This window comes from Opisthocomus hoazin, chromosome 19 (assembly GCF_030867145.1).
Source record: "Opisthocomus hoazin isolate bOpiHoa1 chromosome 19, bOpiHoa1.hap1, whole genome shotgun sequence".
Taxonomy (NCBI): Eukaryota; Metazoa; Chordata; class Aves; order Opisthocomiformes; family Opisthocomidae; genus Opisthocomus; species Opisthocomus hoazin.
The window spans coordinates 15609549-15627028 of NC_134432.1; the positions used below are offsets into that span (position 1 = coordinate 15609549).

The 17480-nt window shown below is 57.5% G+C and overlaps 1 protein-coding gene across 10 annotated transcripts in view; it reads right to left on the reverse strand.

Annotated features, from left to right (window-relative positions):
• Positions 1-17480, reverse strand: part of KCNT1 (potassium sodium-activated channel subfamily T member 1) — a 93843-nt gene that overhangs the window by 17921 nt on the left and 58442 nt on the right. For all 10 annotated transcript variants that reach the window (XM_075439461.1, XM_075439452.1, XM_075439454.1 and 7 more), the window contains 14 exons: positions 10651-10730; positions 9428-9527; positions 8315-8371; positions 7447-7495; positions 6870-6929; positions 5937-6011; positions 5488-5571; positions 5225-5319; positions 3297-3477; positions 3037-3201; positions 2026-2162; positions 1717-1780; positions 774-882; positions 124-232 (listed from right to left, as the gene is read on the reverse strand). In XM_075439461.1, the coding sequence (XP_075295576.1) occupies positions 124-232; positions 774-882; positions 1717-1780; positions 2026-2162; positions 3037-3201; positions 3297-3477; positions 5225-5319; positions 5488-5571; positions 5937-6011; positions 6870-6929; positions 7447-7495; positions 8315-8371; positions 9428-9527; positions 10651-10730 (1365 nt within the window). The remainder of the gene's footprint in view (positions 1-123; positions 233-773; positions 883-1716; positions 1781-2025; positions 2163-3036; positions 3202-3296; positions 3478-5224; positions 5320-5487; positions 5572-5936; positions 6012-6869; positions 6930-7446; positions 7496-8314; positions 8372-9427; positions 9528-10650; positions 10731-17480) is intronic.

A 17480-nucleotide genomic window follows, 5' to 3' on the forward strand; every position in this document is an offset into this window, starting at 1 on the left:
TCCCAGGTCCCACTGTGCTCCCCCAGACCCCCGCTCTCTCCCCCCTGGGCACAGAGCCCCTGGCTCTGCTGTCCCTCCATGCCCAGGCTGGGGCAGCGGCCGGGCAGGGCAGGCAGGACTCACTGGCCGCGGGAGGTGTGCACCAGCAGCGTGATGAGGGTGGAGGTGGCAGGGCAGACGCAGTTCAGTGCCAGCATGGCGTATTTGCACTCCTCTTCGCAGACGACGTGATCTGAAAGGCAGAGGGGATCGTCATGGTGGGGAGGGAGACGGAGGGGTTCTTTGGCCAGCAATGCTCGGGGACGCGGTAACTTTGGGGTGGTGGTGTTGGAGGCTGGGTGCTTCCTCCTCCTGCCAGTCCAGGAGGGCTTTCAGCCGATCAACAGCCCATAGGGAACACCACGAATAGGATCAACGCAGACAGGAAAACAGGGATGCAGGCTGGAAACCAGCCAGGTGGACACCAGCCCACCAAGGCCACCACCGCCGTGTCCACAGGGATGCACAGCCAAGCACACATGGGACTGGTGTGCCCACACACAGCCCATCCCGGCGGACCCCGGAGCCAGTTCTTCCCCAGCCCCAGGCACGTCGCTGCAGGCTTTAGTGTACATCGTGATATAGGGACTGACAGCCCTAAAATATCTTCCAGCAGTCAGGAGGAGTCTCAGCACCAGGTCACGGACCCCTCCAAGATGGAAACACTGATGGAAACAGCCCAGACCAGCAAAGTGAAGAGTGCTGCCCGCTGCCGCGCAGCCCCTCCAACTCACCGGCAAACTTGACGTGAAACTTGTTTTCAGGCTTTAAGATCTGAACGTAGAGTGGACAGTTCGGAGCAAAATCTTTCACAGCCCAGGCTCTCAGGATGGTCTGGTGGTCCTAGCCGAGGAGAAGAGCAAGAGCTACTTGGCTGGTGGCTTATTTTCCCCAACGCTTCTACACCCGGGATGAATTGCAAAGCACCCGGCCACCTGGGAGACGCAGAGCAAGGGCTCCTCCAACACCCGCTACTAACGGGGGATACCTGCCCTCTCCCGCTCCCCAAAACCCAGCACTGAGGGGGAACTGGGACAGCAGAAGGGAGGTGAGCCCGCAGGGTCTCCTCCAGCGGCGTGCTGCTGCATATCCCCGTGCCATCCCTGCGTTTCTCCACGGTCACTGCCTGCCCGCGGGGACCCTTCAGCAGCTTTGCTACGAGCAGGACTTCCAAGCGCCAAAGGAGGGCAGGGCCAGGCAGTGCCTCGGCAGCAGCGAGGGACCGTGGTACCCCTTGCTCTGCACATTAGCACCTGCAGAACAGACCCCTCCGGCAGGGCCGCACAGGCTCAGGACAGCACGGGCAGGCAGGACCCACCACCACGGCACAGGCAGCATCGCTGGCACCAGCCGGCAGCGTGAGCTGTCACCGCTGCCACCCCCTCCCTCTCCCAGGGCTCCAAAACAAAGATCATCCCAGCAAAGTCCCTACCCGGGTTGGGATAAGATTGCATTAGGCACGGAGGTTTTGGGGTGAGCTGCCCAAGGGAGCGCAGGGTGCAGAGCCTGTGCGGTGCCCAGGGGACAGGGCTCAGCACTCAACCCCACGCTCTCGCCCTCGCTACCCTCCTGCACGGCCCTGTGCCGGGCAGAGGTGAGATGCAGTGATCACCCAGGTCCCTTCCAGCCTGAGAAATTAATAACCTCCGACCGTGCCATCCCCCAGGCCTGGCTTACCGCTGCGGTGCGGTCCACCTCATTTCGGCTGCTGAGGATGAAGCAGGCTTCTCCGTTGTCCATCCTGCAAATGGAGAGCAGTGACCCCATGAATTGCATGGGCCAGCAAAGCCAGGCATCTGCCTGTACCAGTCAGGGTGCTGCCAGCCCCCTCTGAGACCCCAGTGCAGGCACGCAGGGACACCCATCATCATGCATCTGGGCTGACATTGCCGGGGACCCCGCTCTGCAGCTCCAAAGTCCATGGGCAGCTTGGCAGCGCAGTAGAACCAGCCTTGCTGTGCGTTTGTGGTGCATCCCTCCACTCACTTGGCTCTCATGAGGTCCTGGTCCTTCAGCGCAGAGCCCTGGAGGTAGATCACTCGCTGTGACCACAGTGGGATCTGCAGGACTCGTCGCACCTGGATGTCCATCTCTGTCGGGCAAAGTATCACCACGTAGTAATCCTGAAAGAGAGCGGCTGGCGTGGGTCTGCAGGCTGGCATTCCCGCACATGCCTGCCGCAGCGAGCCAGGACACAGGGTTTTGCTGCCTGAGCAAACAGCTCCTTTGGGGATATTGATATTTGCTCCCGAAGTATAACACTCCCTGCCTCTGCTCTAGGGTCTTGGGAAACATGTAAGCATCGTCACCACCCCATTCTGCATAACAAAGCCAGGCAGATCTGACCACGGAACTAGGAAAGAGCTGCATGCCCACAGCCAAGCGGAGCCTCTTGCAGTTGCTGTAATGAGCAGGCTTTGAAAGCTTCAATGTATGGAACCAAGGCTGGGCGATGGTAATGAAGTGTATGTGAGTGCTGGAACGAAATGCAAATCCAAAACACTTCTGTGATGCTTATGCCCTGGGGAGCAGGAAAGGTGCAGTGATTTGCAAGATCATTTATAATGTGGGGATACGCCAGTAAGAGCTGGGTAAATCCCACTGAGGTTTAGCAACCACATGTTCTGTTTCTGTCTGAGATCTTTCACTCAGCAAATACATCCTCACATTTAGAAAAGTCCCTCTGGTCCCTCCCCATGTGCTTACACAGTGCTCTAACAGGCCTGGCCAGCACACGGGGTAGACCAGGCAGAGAGAGCCCCACCACTGAGATGGCGAAGGGAGGTGGCCCTGGGGTACCACTTGCCACCTCTCCTTGGCCAGCCCAGCACACACTTTCCGGTGCTGTACTGGATGGTTTCTACCTTATTCTTTGCCACATCCACTGTGCTGGGTAGGGCACTCACCACCAGCAGCGACCCAGCCATGCCCAGCAAGGCTGAGAGCCTGGCAAGGGCAAGTGTTGACCAAGCACATGACAACATGCCTGGTCCTCACCTGCAGGCGCGGGTGGGCATAAAACTCGTTGAGGAAGTCCATGAGGAGATCAATCTTGAGGGAGCTGACACAAAGGACAACATGTTTCTCCGTCTGGGCACGGTGACGGCTGTAATTGCCTCCTGACTTCTGTCGCTCCATCCACAGGTAGACGAGCTCCTCAAACTGCAAACAAAGGCAGAGAGCTGATGTTCCCATCGGCGAGGCTGCCCGGGTGCAGGCTCTGCATCCCTCTCCACCCTCAGCCACATTGGTCTAACCTGGAGCGGCAGGACAACCAGGGCGACGCAAATCATTATCACGACGAGGAGCTGGGAAGGCCAGATCTTTGGTGTCACGTCTCCATAGCCCACAGTGGAAAAGGTGACGATGCAGAAATAGAAGGACTTAAAGAGGGAGAGCTTCTCACCTGCCCTTTCTAGATGCTGGATGCCACAGGTCCTGAAGGGAGCAAGCACACATCACAGCGAGCGCTTCCCTGCACGGGAGACAGGCAGTGCCCGTGGCGCCTGCTGAAGCCTGTGCAGAACCCTAGAAGGAGACTTACACCCACGTCCATGGAGGAAATTTGTCTCTAACATGCTGTCAGCATCAGCAGTGGATTTATGTCACCAACAGAAATGATTCAGCGAATGGCGCTTACAGATGCGGGCGTTAGTTCGATGTGGTTGCTCACCAAAGCAGCACGGGGAAGCCCAGGTACCAGGTGATGGGTCACAATAAGACCATGCTGTGGACAGCATGTCGAACATCACCCAGGGGCTGCCTTTCCATTGCAAAAAAACCAAAAAGTGGAAGCAAGCAGCTGTCGTGGTAAGGCTCTTGGGGGGGCTCAGCCCACGGGAAGGGCTCTCGGTTATCGGGGGGATGCGCTCTGGCAGGCAGGAGGAAGGTCCCACCACCAACTCCCAGCCCGGGGCTGCTGCCTTTGCAAAGCCGTGCCGCAGAGCTGCCTCGCTCCCTGCCGACAGGCAGGCAGGGTAACTCCACAAACCTGCGGTTTCAAAGTCACCTTGCTGAACACAAGCGTCACCTAAGTCATCCTGGACCCGAATTGTAGCCCTGCCATGTCCGCCAAGAGCCACGTCCACAGCCCCAACAGGCAGGAGGTGCCACGGGCCGGGAGCGCTGACGAGCTCCAAAATTGCATCAGTCTTTCACATCAGAGGATCATCGTTATTGCCAAAGACTCCTGAGCCTAAAAGCTTCATTTCCTGTCTGCTCAGCAACTTAATGGTATTACACGCTTCAAATCCAGACCAAGGGAGCCAGCGGAAGATTCAAGAAGCCTAATTCAAAGCTAAGCACCCAGCGATGAGAGCTGGCTCCTTTATAAAGTGATGCCCTTGCTGATGGCAATGTGCAGGGTAAAGCGACCAGTTAATTAGCAGAAGCCCCTGCAGCCTATTACACAAACGAGCTCAGCAGCAATAGTAACTTGGTGGGGAGGAAGAGCAGGGTCGGAGCCAGCGGGTGCGATGGGTCCTGGTGAATGAGCCGACACCCGTCCGAGCCCATGTCCCAGCGGGAAGCTGCTGGCCCTGCCCTGGGCTCTGCAGCACTCACAGCCCTGCTCCGAGACTGGTGCCCGCATCACCCGTCTCCCTCCGACAACGCTCCCATCCTCACACGCGCCCGTTAAAAAGTTTATGTTAAAATCATATAATTAAGGAGGATAATTAGTTTCTAAAATAGGAATTGATGTTCCCACTGTTCAGTGTGCTGGGGAATGAAGCAAGGCGAGGAGGATCCCGGCGCTGGGGGCTGGCAGTGCAGAGGTTCCTCCCAAAGCTCCAAGCCAAAGCCCACGGCCAGGAGTGGAAACATGGGGCACACTCCTCGCCATGGCTCCCCCAGTCCCAAAACTCAGCCTGAGGAACTGGGACTTGTCCCATCAGCAAAGGAAGGATCTCGGAGACTTGGGAGTTCAATCCAATCAGCAGCCCTGAACAGTTGTGCTTTCCTCAGTGTGCACAAACCTCTCAGGCTGAAAACCCAGGCTAGAAGACACTGCCTAAGGGCAGAACTCCTCTGGCTGCCCAAACCACCACGTTAGGTCCTGGCAACGCCATCCCACCACAGCTGGGAAGGTCCCACCCCCCCTCCCTCTCCTATAAGCCCTGGGACCTGCAAAGCTGGTTTCCCTGGGTGAAGAAGGCGGTTTAGCGAAACGGAAAGCAACACTCACCCCGTGAAAACCAGACACAGGAGGGTGCAGATCAGAATGAGCACCTGGTTAAACATGGCAGACTGGGTCCTTTGTATGGCTCGGTGCAGGTCGTTCTGGAAAGAAAGGAGAGGACTCACCAGCTCGGGGAGGCTGAGGGTGAAGTACTCCTCCGAGTACCGACTGCTGCCTTGCTGGCTGCAGCAATGCCCCCCCAAGAGCCAGCGGCATCCCCAGGGCGGAGGGGCCCGGGGCAGAGGGGTGGGATGTGTCCGGTCACTCACAATCATGTTCTCCAGGGCGTACTTGGCAAGCCAGCAGTTCAGAAACACAGGAATGAACAAATTCCGCAAAGGAGGCCAGAATATCTACGAAAGCAAGAGTTACTCGCAGAAAAATCCACGCTTTTCATCCAAAAAAGCTATAAACAGCCAGTTTGAGCCCTGTCGGGAAGGATCCATCCCCAAACTAAGCTCCAGCCTCTGCAGAGGCTGCCGCCGCAAGCGGTCCCGCTCCCCCCGCTGCAGCAGAGCCGCTGAGAAGGGAGGACAGTTTTGGGGATAATGCTCCAGAGAAAGTCATTCTGTTGAAAAATACTCAAAAAAAAAAAAAAAAAATTCCTGCCACCTTTAAGTACTACTTGGCCAGACATCCATTTTTCTTTATTTCACCACCAAAATACAGTACTTATTAAACTTAAAGCTGCTTTGAAATGTCACCGGGAAACACTCACTGTGATAATAAAGGGCACCGTGTTGATCATCTCCAGGATGAACGAAATGCGAAAAATCTGTTCCCAGATGTTCCCCTGAGGAATTAAAACCAAATAATAATTAAATAAGCTTAAAAGTCTGCCAAATGATAATTGAAAAACTCCCCCTCTGCCAGAGACCCTGCGAGACGGGGGCAGGATGCCAGAGCAGCTGGGGAGATGCTTGGGTTTGTCCGCAGGAGAGAGATGCGGTGCTGGTGGCAGGCACGCTGGAGACAGTAACACCTTCCCCAACTGCCCAGCCCTCTCCGCAGCCACCACGTCCCTCTGTCCGTCCCTGCCGCTGCCCAAAGCCGGGGGACAACAACGGTTCGTGCAAGGATGGAGAATGAGAGGGACTGATATGGATCGCTGGCACCCAAACCAGGCGGGTGACACCGGGTCTGAGTCTCTCTGCCAGCTGTCCCAGGGACCCCGAGAAGGCACCATTTGTTAAGGTCACTTTTCCCGGCTGTTTTAAGGGGCTTTGGTCCAAAGGAGTCAGCCTGTGCCTCTCGCTGTCTGGCTTCGAGCAGTGCCTGCTACCTCCGGAGGCAACAGACCTCGGCAGCAGCAGGGACCAGGCTGCCGAGCTCAGCTCCAGGTCCTCAGCCTTGGGAAACCCACTGTGCGCCAACCCAGCCCCTCATAAAAACCTTGGTAAAACAGCTCTGAGTGTAAAAAAAGGTGGAAAAAGAAGAGATCCCTGCGCTCTGCTCTGCCAAACACTTCTCAAGCAGCCTGAAGTGGAGCGAGAAAGGAAAACAGCCGTAGCCCGCTGAGACATCACCGAGACCAGCGTCCTCTCGGGACGCTTCGGGCTTCAGACAGCTCAGAGAAGGAGAAATGACTTCACGCCGGGGGGTCAGACCCAGACCACGCATCACTGTCCACCGCCCGCCGCGGGGAACTTACCTTGTAGCTGAGATAGATGAGCAGCATGGTCTCCAGAAAGCTGATTAAAGCTATGCTGACCTGCGGAGACAGACAGGCACAGGCTGCTGCGGGCTCGTCCGACGCGGCGCCAGTCGATCAGAGCTCTGCCGAGCCCTGTGCGATGAGGAGCCCGTGGGTGTCACGGACACCGACAGCCCTGTTCGTTTGATTTCTCTGCACCCGTTCGTGCCAAGGTTTGCAGCCCTGAGCAGAAGCCGACGGGCACTCGACCTCCCGCAAGCGATTCCCCAGGCAGCTGCGCAGCCTGAAAATCGCCTGTTGCTGGTACAGCTGCATCCAGGCTGGGCAGGAGCTCAGCCAGCCGCACGATTCTATCTTCCCACAGCTTGTCCTCTCCTATCCGCCCCAGGATTTCCACCCAGGGCCGTGTTGTTGCTCCCAACAGAAGCCCCAGCCCATTTTCTGCTCACCCAAGAGAACCCGTTGCCCCTCGCTGTTGCGGGCAGAGGATGCCCAGTGACCGGCTGGCAGCAGAGCTCCAACGCCAGCTCCTGCTGTGCTTCTGCACGACCACGCCCCAGGTCTGGGCACTCACCTGCACAGCCCACAGCGGCATTTTTCTATCCACCCAGAAGATGTGAGACCTGCAAAGAAAATTCAAAATGGATCTAAACTGTAGCCCCAGCAGTGCCTTTACCCCCCACCAAATGCAAATCTGAGGCCATCACTGATGCAGGATCCAGCACAGGACTGGTACTGGTGTTCCTTACTGAACAAGCAAGTTCCTTACTGGTTCCAGCAGCCTCTGCACTGGGAATAAACCATTCCCAAGGGTGCAGCCACACGCACTTGTCAATTGATTTGATCCTGCGATGCTGTGCCACATCCCTTGAGCAGCCCCGTGACCAAGAAATCACAGAATCATGGGATGGTGGGGATTGGCAGGGACCTCTGGGGATCCCCCAGCCCACCCCCTGCCCAAGCAGGGTCACCCAGAGCAGGCTGCACAGCACCGCGTCCGGGCGGGGCTGGAATATCTCCAGAGAAGGAGACTCCACAGCCTCCCTGGGCAGCCTGGGCCAGGGCTCCGTCACCCTCAGAGGGAAGAAGTTCTTCCTCATCTTCAGCTGGAACTTCCTCTGCTTCAGTTTGTGCCCGTTGCCCCTTGTCCTGTCGCTGGGCACCACTGGAAAGAGTCTGGCCCCGTCCTCCTGACCCCCACCCTGAAGATATTTAGAGGCATTTCTAAGGTCCCCTCTCAGCCTTCTCTTCTCCAGGCTGAACAAGCCCAGCTCCCTCAGCCTTTCCTCGTAGGAGAGACGCTCCAGTCCCCTCCTCATCCTCGTAGCCCTCCGCTGGGCTCTCCAGTAGCTCCTCAAGCTGCCAGCACCAGTCGTGTCCATCACTGCATCCCCACATCCCAGCAGAGCTGGAGCCCAGCACTGGAGCAACTCTCGACTCACCAGTTTATCTTCGTGGACTGGTTGAATGCCGTGTAATTCTGCTTTTCGCATTCCCAGCTAGGAGAAGAGAAAGACAAAGCAGGGGAAAGCCATCAGTGGGGGGGAGGAAGGTTTTTAACCTTTTATTACTGAAGAGTGAGACCTGTTGGGTACTTCAGCCCATACCAGAGATGCCGCAAAATGCTGATACTCGCCAGGCACGGGGCTGGCCTGGGCAGAGTGCTCCAGCACGGGGCTGCAGCTGGGAATTACCAGGTTCCAGTTAGCAAAATCTGCTCAGCTGCAGCTTCTGGGACAAGGCTAGCCGGGCCCCGGGCAGCCGGGCAGGCAGCACCCAAGCCCAGCCCTCCCCGTGCCTTGCGGCAAGGGATGCGTTCCCACCGGCCGTGTTTCTTTTGCTACACATCCCCCTCCTAAAGCTGTCGATATCTTCTGGACGTGGAGTGGACTTTTCTGAACTGCAGCTGAGCTAAAACCTTTCCAGGATGCGTGTCTGCGTCATGCTGAATTCCGACAGGTTGGAAACCACTTTTGGACCACGCGGATGTACTTAGTACTTGCAACCTTTACAAAGAGAAAATCAGATTGCTAATTCTCCTAGCTCTTCAAAAAAGCCCGCACTGTATGTGAGCTAAACAAAGCAAGGACATATTAAAAATAGGTTTATACTGAAACCCAGAGCGAAGCTGATGTGTGTAATCATCTGTCACCTCGGGGATCTAAATGGCACAACGTATTTCCTTCCTAAACACTTCAACGGGATTTAGCATGAGTGTCTTCAAGGGCATCAGCGCTCAGAAAATACTTGCACGGCGATGCGCTGAAGTCCTGAGCTCTTGCCTGTGTCTGAAGACTCCACTGCACCCCTGACCGATGGACCCAGCCAGCATCTGGCAGTGGACGTGACCTTGAGTTTTTCCACCACCTTTCCCCCGTGTGCCGTGCAGGGCCAGCAGATGCCCACACGCCTGTCCACGGGGCTTTAGCAGGGAGCAAAGCCCACCAGGACCAGCAAGTTTTACTAAACTACCAATTCAAAGAGCTGGAGTGAGAAGAACCATCCGTCGGTGCTCTCCGCTGCGCGGGGCGGTGTGGGCAGCCAGTGGCACTCACCAGCCGATGCCCTCCTCCGGGTTGTCGAGCAGGACACGGACGATGTACAGGAGGCAGGTGAGCAGCTTCAGCGAGAAGTTGAAGAGCCGGATCCTCAGGCCTGTGGCAGAGGGGAGCACGGTGTGGGCAAAGCAGCGTGCCCCGGGCACCCCATGCACCCCAAGAACCCCAAGCACCCTGCGGCACAGGTTCTTTCGTTTCCCACAAGCTTTGCAGGGCCCCACTGAGGCCCAGGGGAGCTGCAGGAGCCCCAGGGCAGCACGCAAACGTTGGTCACGCTTTGCCCGGGGCTCTACGCATCCTACCCCGTGTCAGCTATATCGGAGACTAACACAGAAATAAATAACGATGAGTCAGCTCCTTGCTGGCCCCAATAGATGTGAGACAAATGAGGGAGCTGCTGGAGTGTATCCCCCTCATTAGCAGGCATCCATTTAAAAGCATCAGACAGGCAGGGCCAGGGCTCTGCTCCGCTCGCCACGCTGCAAACAGCTTGCAGGAGGAGGGATGGCAAGCAAAAGCTGCTGCTTTATCTGGTCTCCCTCTCCAGCCAGTTTATCGGGTTATTTCTCAAATTACAAGTGAGAAATTCATCACATTTTCATTAAAAACTTCCCCGTGGGCACCCTGTTGTGCTGTGCTTCAGCTTCTTAACAAGACGACAAGATGTGGGGAGGAAAAGAAAATGTGAATTTAAAATTAACAAGCGGACTCTCTCCAGACAGCTAATGACATCTCAGAAAAAGAAAATAAAAACACCATTAGTCAAGCGTAGGCTAATCCAGACGGCTGAGGTGGGAGCAGGTCACTCCCAGCCTGCCTCAGCCGTGCCCACAGCCGCTGACCTCCCTGCAGTCACGGGCAGCATTGCCAGCTCCGTGACGTGGACATTTGCTCCCTGACCCCCCCGGCAGCTCCTGACGCCCATCCTGCTCCCGGCCACTTTGTCCCAGCTGGTTCCCGTGCTATGTTTGTCCCCAGCAAGCAGCAGTGGCAGGCAGCATCCCCTCCTCCCCCTGCAACCACGTCCCCCCAAACCAAGTTGGCCAACACCCAACAGAAAGGCCAAGAGGCAGCAGCCACGGGCTGGGGACACACGGGGAAGCAGCCACGAGCAGATGGCAGTGGCTTCGCGTCCTGCAGGGACGGAGCACAGCCCTTGAGCTCGGGCAGGGTTTGGTTTCTCCCGACAGGTACTCAGGCTGCACGCATGGAGCACTCACTCGATCGCTGGTTTTTGATGAAGAAGAGCTTCAGCCGCTCCTTGAAGGTGTTTTCATTCACGTAGAACTCGACCTGCACCCTGCGGGGAAAGCACCCAGAGGAGCCCGTCAGTGGGGCAGGAGGTTGGACCCGGAGCCCCCCAGGAGCCCAGTCACCCCGTCCCAGCTGGGTCACCCCCAAGAGCAACCCAGAGCAGACGCTGGGCTCAGCCCACTGTGCCAAATCACCAGTACCACCAGCCGCGAGCACCACGAGGTGGCACAGCGATGACCACCAAAGCAGCCAACGCGACGCACAGGGCCAGGTCTGCTTTGGGTTAAGGGCTTTGCTTTCATTCACGTACAACCAGCTGACACCGGACTTGCAAACTTCTCCCTTCCCGCACGCTTTACGATGTTTTAAGCCTCTCAGAAAAGCGTTGGCCTTGGAGCAGTCTCCCCCAGCAATGTTTTATCCGCTCCAACCCCCGTGGCTGCAGCACAGCAGGAGCTGGTGAGGGCGATGTCCCCAGAACGCCCATGCCCTGGCTCCGCGGGGGTAGGAGTGGCATTCAGCATCGAAGCTGTTAAAAAACAAATTTGATCTAAAAGGAGAAAAATTCCCATTGTTGCTAAGATACCGCTTTTGGCCATTCCAGAGAAACCCAGGAGCTGCCAACCAACTCCTGACGTCACTTGGCACTCGGAGCCGCCGGTGGCTTGTGGCACGGGGACAAGGCACCGCGGCAGAGAGCCGCCCGCCGGGGCACTTTGCGGAAGCTGGCAGGCAGGAGCCGCAGGTGAAACCGAAAATGGCCCGTCCACCACTGTGACCACCACAGGCACTTCTTTGTCTGCCGCTGCTCTAGTGTCCACCACCAGCCCCCACGGGCAGCTCTCCTGCCGGTCCCCACTTGCCGGGCGGATGCCCACAACCGTGCGGCCAGGGGAAAGCCTCCCCAAGGCTGGAGCTTCCTCCCCACGGACATCAGCAGGGTCTGGGATCAAGCACAGCTGGATTAAAGGTTTGCAGGGAAAACCGGCCCCTGCTCAGCTCATCCGCTCCCCACCTCTCCTCTTACTTTATAAACGCCTGCAGCCCTTTGCAAACTCACTCACTCACCCCAGCAGGGTTATAAATCCCCTGCATGCGGAGTGCAGGCTAAAAGGGATTGCTTCCCGACGCCCCAGCTTCAGGCTCGGAGCAAGACAAAGTCTGTTCATTACTGTTACAGCTGATAATGGAGCTAAGCGCAATGAATTAGCCATTTCTCCTATTTCACTGTATTTCAACAAGTCTCTTAAGTAACTGCTACTATTATTACTATGTTTTTAACTGCTTGGAAGAGGTCAAGATCTCCCTAATCAGGCATATTACCAAGCCAAGGCACCAACCAAGGTGAGCAAACGCACACTGACAGTCACTAAACCTACCACCCCGTTTTGTTTCTCCCGTGCAATGCCCGTGCACACGTGGTGCCGGCTCCAGCTGAGCTGCCTGACACATGCCACCAAATCGTGATTTATCGGAAAGCAGCTGCCTCTCGCTCTGACAGCAGCGGGGTAAACAAATCTTCGCTGAGTGTCAGTGCGGAGCTGATCGGGCAGCAAACTGGGAAGGGGTTTTACAAGACCCTCCTTGCTCGGGAGTCCCTCGTCCTGGTACCCACCGGCACCCGCTGGCATTTCACAGCCAGCCTGACTGCTTGGGGGGAAACTGCCCAGCATCTGAAAACCATGGCACACCCCTGAGAGCTCCTCGGGGCTTCTCGTGGACTCCTGTGTCGGGCTGTCAGATTTTTAATTTGCAAGGTTCTTGTGTAGAAAAAGCAACTGCGCAGAGAGGAAACCCATCACCTCAGGCACAATAGCTGTGATAAAATTGTGCACGGGCTATCAAACTGTGCAGGCTTCCGCCAGTAGCTGCTTTCTGGCTTAACCTCCCTTGGAGCGACACAGTGGGAACCCGCTGGCAGCTGGCAGGGATGGATGGGGTGACAGGCTCGGGTGGCTGCTCCACTGTGAGAGCCCATCCTCCCAAACGCTGCTGGAGCGGCACAGCCCGGACCAGAGGCAGCGCTGGGAGGTGGGTGAGATGCACCCATCTGAGCCCTTCCAGCTGCGGAGCTGCTGCGGGCAACGCCGACGGGCTCCACGCTGCGGGCTCATCCCGTCCCCATCGATGTAGGCAGAGAGGAAAGAAATCAAGAGCCTTAACTGGGAAGCAAACGCAGAGCTCTTGTTAGCCACCCGCAGGCACATCCCCTGCAGACCCTGTGCCCTGCCTGGGTGCCTCAGAGGGACGTCACGCACCGAGCAGCTCTGTAACAGAGGTGACAATAACCAGCAGGCTCGGTGGGGCAGTCACCGATCTCTGTGAAGACATTTGGCGTCTGTGCTGGTCACAGTGCCAAGGGGAGGGATGCCCAGGTACAGCTGGCAGCGCTCAGCAGACCCACCGGCAGCGACAGAAACGCGTCGCTCCTCTCCAGGACCTTGAATAGCATCAAGTGAGGAAAATGCTGAAACACACCCGCACCTGAGGCGACAGCAGTGGGGTTTCACCAAGAACACACCCAGCCAGCAGTGGCAGGGACGGAGCTGAGCCTGCATCTCCTCTGGGGTCCCGTGCACCCCAGGAGCAGCCACCCTAAGGGGCAGGGAGGGTGGCCGGGGGGCCTTGCACTGAACCCCCCAAGCTCGCTGGCAGGAGAAGGGAGGGGGTAGGCGGGCTGGCGACCAAGGACCCTGCTGCGGGGACCACCAGCACCGGGGAGCGAGCAGGAGAATTTACGAGCGCCGGCTCAGCCAGCACGATGCCTTGGGAGCAAGCAGCCATAAGCGCAGAGCTTCGTAACCACAGCTTTAACATGTCTTAAAATTAATTGCTTCTAAAGCCACACCTGGCAAATAATTTATCCCCATCAGGGCATAAATCAGCTGCCACAACTGCTCGCGACACTGCGCACAAAAGCTAATTGCTCCTTCTCCCTATTAAAAATTCTCAGGAAATGCTAGGAGCTGGCCGTCAGCTCCGTCGTGGGCGTTGGGCACCCTGTCCATCAGAGTCCCTGAGGATTGAGCACATCGGGGAGAGGGAGGCTTCAGGGAGCACGATTCGTCTCCCAGACGTTCGCTTCCGTACAGAAGAAGCAAACAGCAACATAAATCTCTGTCGCCAGACAGATGGTTCGCTGATCTACAGCGTTGCAGCCCACCTCGAGACTATGAATATAAACGCTGACGGACAGAAGAACTGAGTGATTAGAAGAGATGCAACTTTTTATGACAAAGTAGCCCATGTATTCATCCGTCATAAGGACCGCAGGAAGAAGCAACACTCGGAAAGCAACTGAAGCGAATCACGAGGGGGAAAGGAGGGTGTTCGTCACTGCAAAGAGATGAAGGAATAAAAGCACGTAGAAAGAACGTGTCCCTGTGCAGACAACCTGCCCTCACCGCCTTCTGGGCTGAGCCCCCGGCGCCGTAGGGGACCCTGCAGCCACGGCCCCGCCGATGCCCGGCCGAGCCCCGGCAGTGTCCACGGGGTGACCATCACCTGGGGTTTCCGTCTGCAGGAGCAGGGAGGGCAGAGCGAGGGCTCGGCGTGGCGGGGAGCAGGGTGCTGCCGTGCTCCGACAGCCCGCTCCAGCACCGGCCCCGCTCCGCCGACGCCAGGTTAACCCAGCAGCCCACAGCCAGCCCACGGCTGAACGGGTGATGGCTCTTACCAGGCAGCAGCAACACATCCACAAGTAGCAAAGCTCCTACTCCATTTCCAGCTGAGGGAAGGAGATTATCTCATCTAAAATGTACCCTTTAATTTTGTTGTCAAGAAGTTAGCTTCAAATAAAAATCAAGCTAAACTCCGACTGCATTAACCACCCCTAAACACACCCCAAAAGGCTCTGCCTTCACAGCAGCTCAGCCAAGCTGATCCATTCGAACCACCCCCTCGCTGCTGCCATGGCCGGGCATCCCTCCCGCCAACCCAGCATCCCTCCCGCTGGCCAAGCATCCCTCCCGCCAGCTGGGCATCCCTCCCATTGCCTGAGCATCCCTCCCACTGCCTGAACATCCCTCCTGCTGTCTCAGCATCCCTCCCGCCAGCCAAGCATCCCTCCTGCTGTCCGAGCACCCCTCCTGCCAGCTGAGCACCCTTTCCGCCGCCCGAGCATCCATCCTGTCGGCCGACCATCTACCCTGCCGGTCAGACATCCCTCCCACTGGGCGAGCATCCATCCTGCTGGCTGAGCATCCACCCTGCTGGCCAGGCATCCCTCCTGCCGGCCGGGCAGCACGGTGCCAGCCCAGCCCGGGCAGCCCCGAGGGCCCGGCAGCGGCACGCTCTGCGGGCAGGGCGCAGGCAGCACGCCACTCCTCCCGCCTCACCCCGGCTGAACCTCCCCGGGTCGCGCAGATAATCATCGCAGTACAAGTTTAGTTACGAGCCCTCTGCTTGAAAGTGTAATTACCGCTATTATGCACTTCATAATGCCTGAGCAATTTCATTTTCTTCGCTCGGTTATTTATTGTACTTTACTAATCTAAGATTAGAGGCAATTTGTTCTAAGATGATGAGCTCCCAAAAAAGACACAATAGTTTGTTCAGAAAAGTGCAGGATGTGAGACCACGATGAGCACAGCCCGGCTCGCAGGCGTTAAAATAGACACGGAGGAGCACAACCCCAGCTCCATACTTGTACCTTCCCCAGAGAGCTGGCGATAAACACGCTCCCCTTAAAGCCAAGTAAACCACGAGAAACAGCAACCTACGTGCAGCCCCACGCCGGGGCAAACCCGCACGGGCAGCGCAGGCAGGGACACGGGACGGAGACGTACCCCTGAGCTCTGCGTCGCCGGGAGACTTACACGGGCGGTCGGGCGCAGGCAGCTCCCCTCCGGTCCTCCCGGCGTGTGACAGCTGCCCGGCATGGCCTGAAAACTGAGACGGCTCCCAAATCCACCGGCTAGCCAAGGGAGCGAGCTGCCACCCCCTGCGCCGGGATGCTGCCCAAAGCCTCCCTGCTGCCCCACTGCTTTCCAAAAGAAGGGCTTAGGTGCCCAGGATGCTTTTGTTCTATTTCACAATCAAGACTTCTTGCCAGGAGAGAAGTGAATCTTCAAATAAATATGGCTCTTGAAAGACAAGAAGAAACCTCCACATCTCTCTGCAGCTCCAGTCCTTGCTCTCGTTCTGGCTGGGTGGGAAATGCCACTCTTGTCCCAGGAAATTTCTCGAGAAACTTTGCCCATCATGTAGCGGGATGCAAACAAGACCCTTCAGAGATCTTGGGGGGGGGAACACAATAAAACCTCAGAAATCTCTGCAATCTGCTGGCTGCCAACAGTCAGCTCTGCCAAGGCAGCGCAGTCCCAGGTGAGACCCCGCTTCATCCCCCTGCTCCGGCTCAGCCCAGAGGACAACTCTGCATCCTCCTTGCAAAACCACATGGGTTAAACACACAACAACGCGGCTACGGCAAAGTCTGGAACTAAAGCAGTGCGCTGGTGGCCCCGGTGGGCTCACTGGGGACAGGCTGTGGGCACCAGATGCAGCCCCGGGCAGAGGATGGTGAGGAGCAGCGTTGGACACACGGGTCTGCAGCATTTCCCCTCGCAGCATCCCGCAAGGATCGGCAGCGGGTACAGTGCAAAAGGCAGGGTGCTGCTACAGCGGCCGGTCCCTCGCTCAGCCGCCGGCCCGGCACCGGGGGCATCCGCTGCTGGCAGAGCCCCGCGGGGCATCACGGGGAGCCGAGCGGAGGCCAAAGTCCTCCCCAAACAAATCACAGAATCACAGAATGGTCGGGGTTGGCAGGGACCTCTGTGGGTCATCTAGTCCAACCCCCCTGCCGAAGCAGGGTCACCTGCAGTAGGCTGTAGAGGACCTTGTCCAGGCGGGTCTGGAATATCTCCAGAGAAGGAGACTCCACAGCCTCCCTGGGCAGCCTGGGCCAGGGCTCCGTCACCCTCAGAGGGAAGAAGTTCTTCCTCATCTTCAGCTGGAACTTCCTCTGCTTCAGTTTGTGCCCGTTGCCCCCTGTCCTGTCGCTGGGCACCACTGAAAAGAGTCTGGCCCCCTCCTCCTGACACCCACCCTGCAGATATTTATAAGCATTTCTAAGGTCCCCTCTCAGCCTTCTCTTCTCCAGGCTGAACAAGCCCAGCTCCCTCAGCCTCTCCTTGTAGGAGAGATGCTCCAGTCCCCTCATCATCCTCGTAGCCCTCCGCTGGACTCTCTCCAGTAGCTCTTTATCTTTCTTGAACTGGGGAGCCCAGAACTGGACACAGTGCTGCAGATGGGGCCTCACTAGGGCAGAGCAGAGGGGAAGGAGAACCTCCCTCGTCCTGCTGCCCACACTCCTCCTAATGCACCCCAGGATCCCGTTGGCCTTCTTGGCAGCCAGGGCACGCTGCTGGCTCATGGTTAACCTGTCGTCCACCAGGACACCCAGGTCCCTCTCCACAGAGCTGCTCTCCAGCATCCAGTGAACCAGCCAGCCTGAGGCTCAGATACCTGCTGGTGGCAACCACCCCAACTACCCAGACACACCTCCAGCAGCTGCCAGCCCTCCTGGTTCCCTTTGGAGCTGCTCTTTCCTTTTTTCCACCATTTTCTTGCTGGTAACAGGCATTTGAGTACAGAAGCTACCACAAGACGGATGGCACCGAAGGAGCTTTGTGTTCTGAACGCTGTGATCTATGCCTTTGCCATCCTCCATCTATCCCGGCGTCATCGGAGGACGGGGGGCAGCTACAGCCCTTCCCACCAGAGCTCCTGGCTCGCCGGCACGACGAGCCGCTCCCAGCACGCGGCTGTGAGATGGAAAGGGGGAATAGATGTGTGT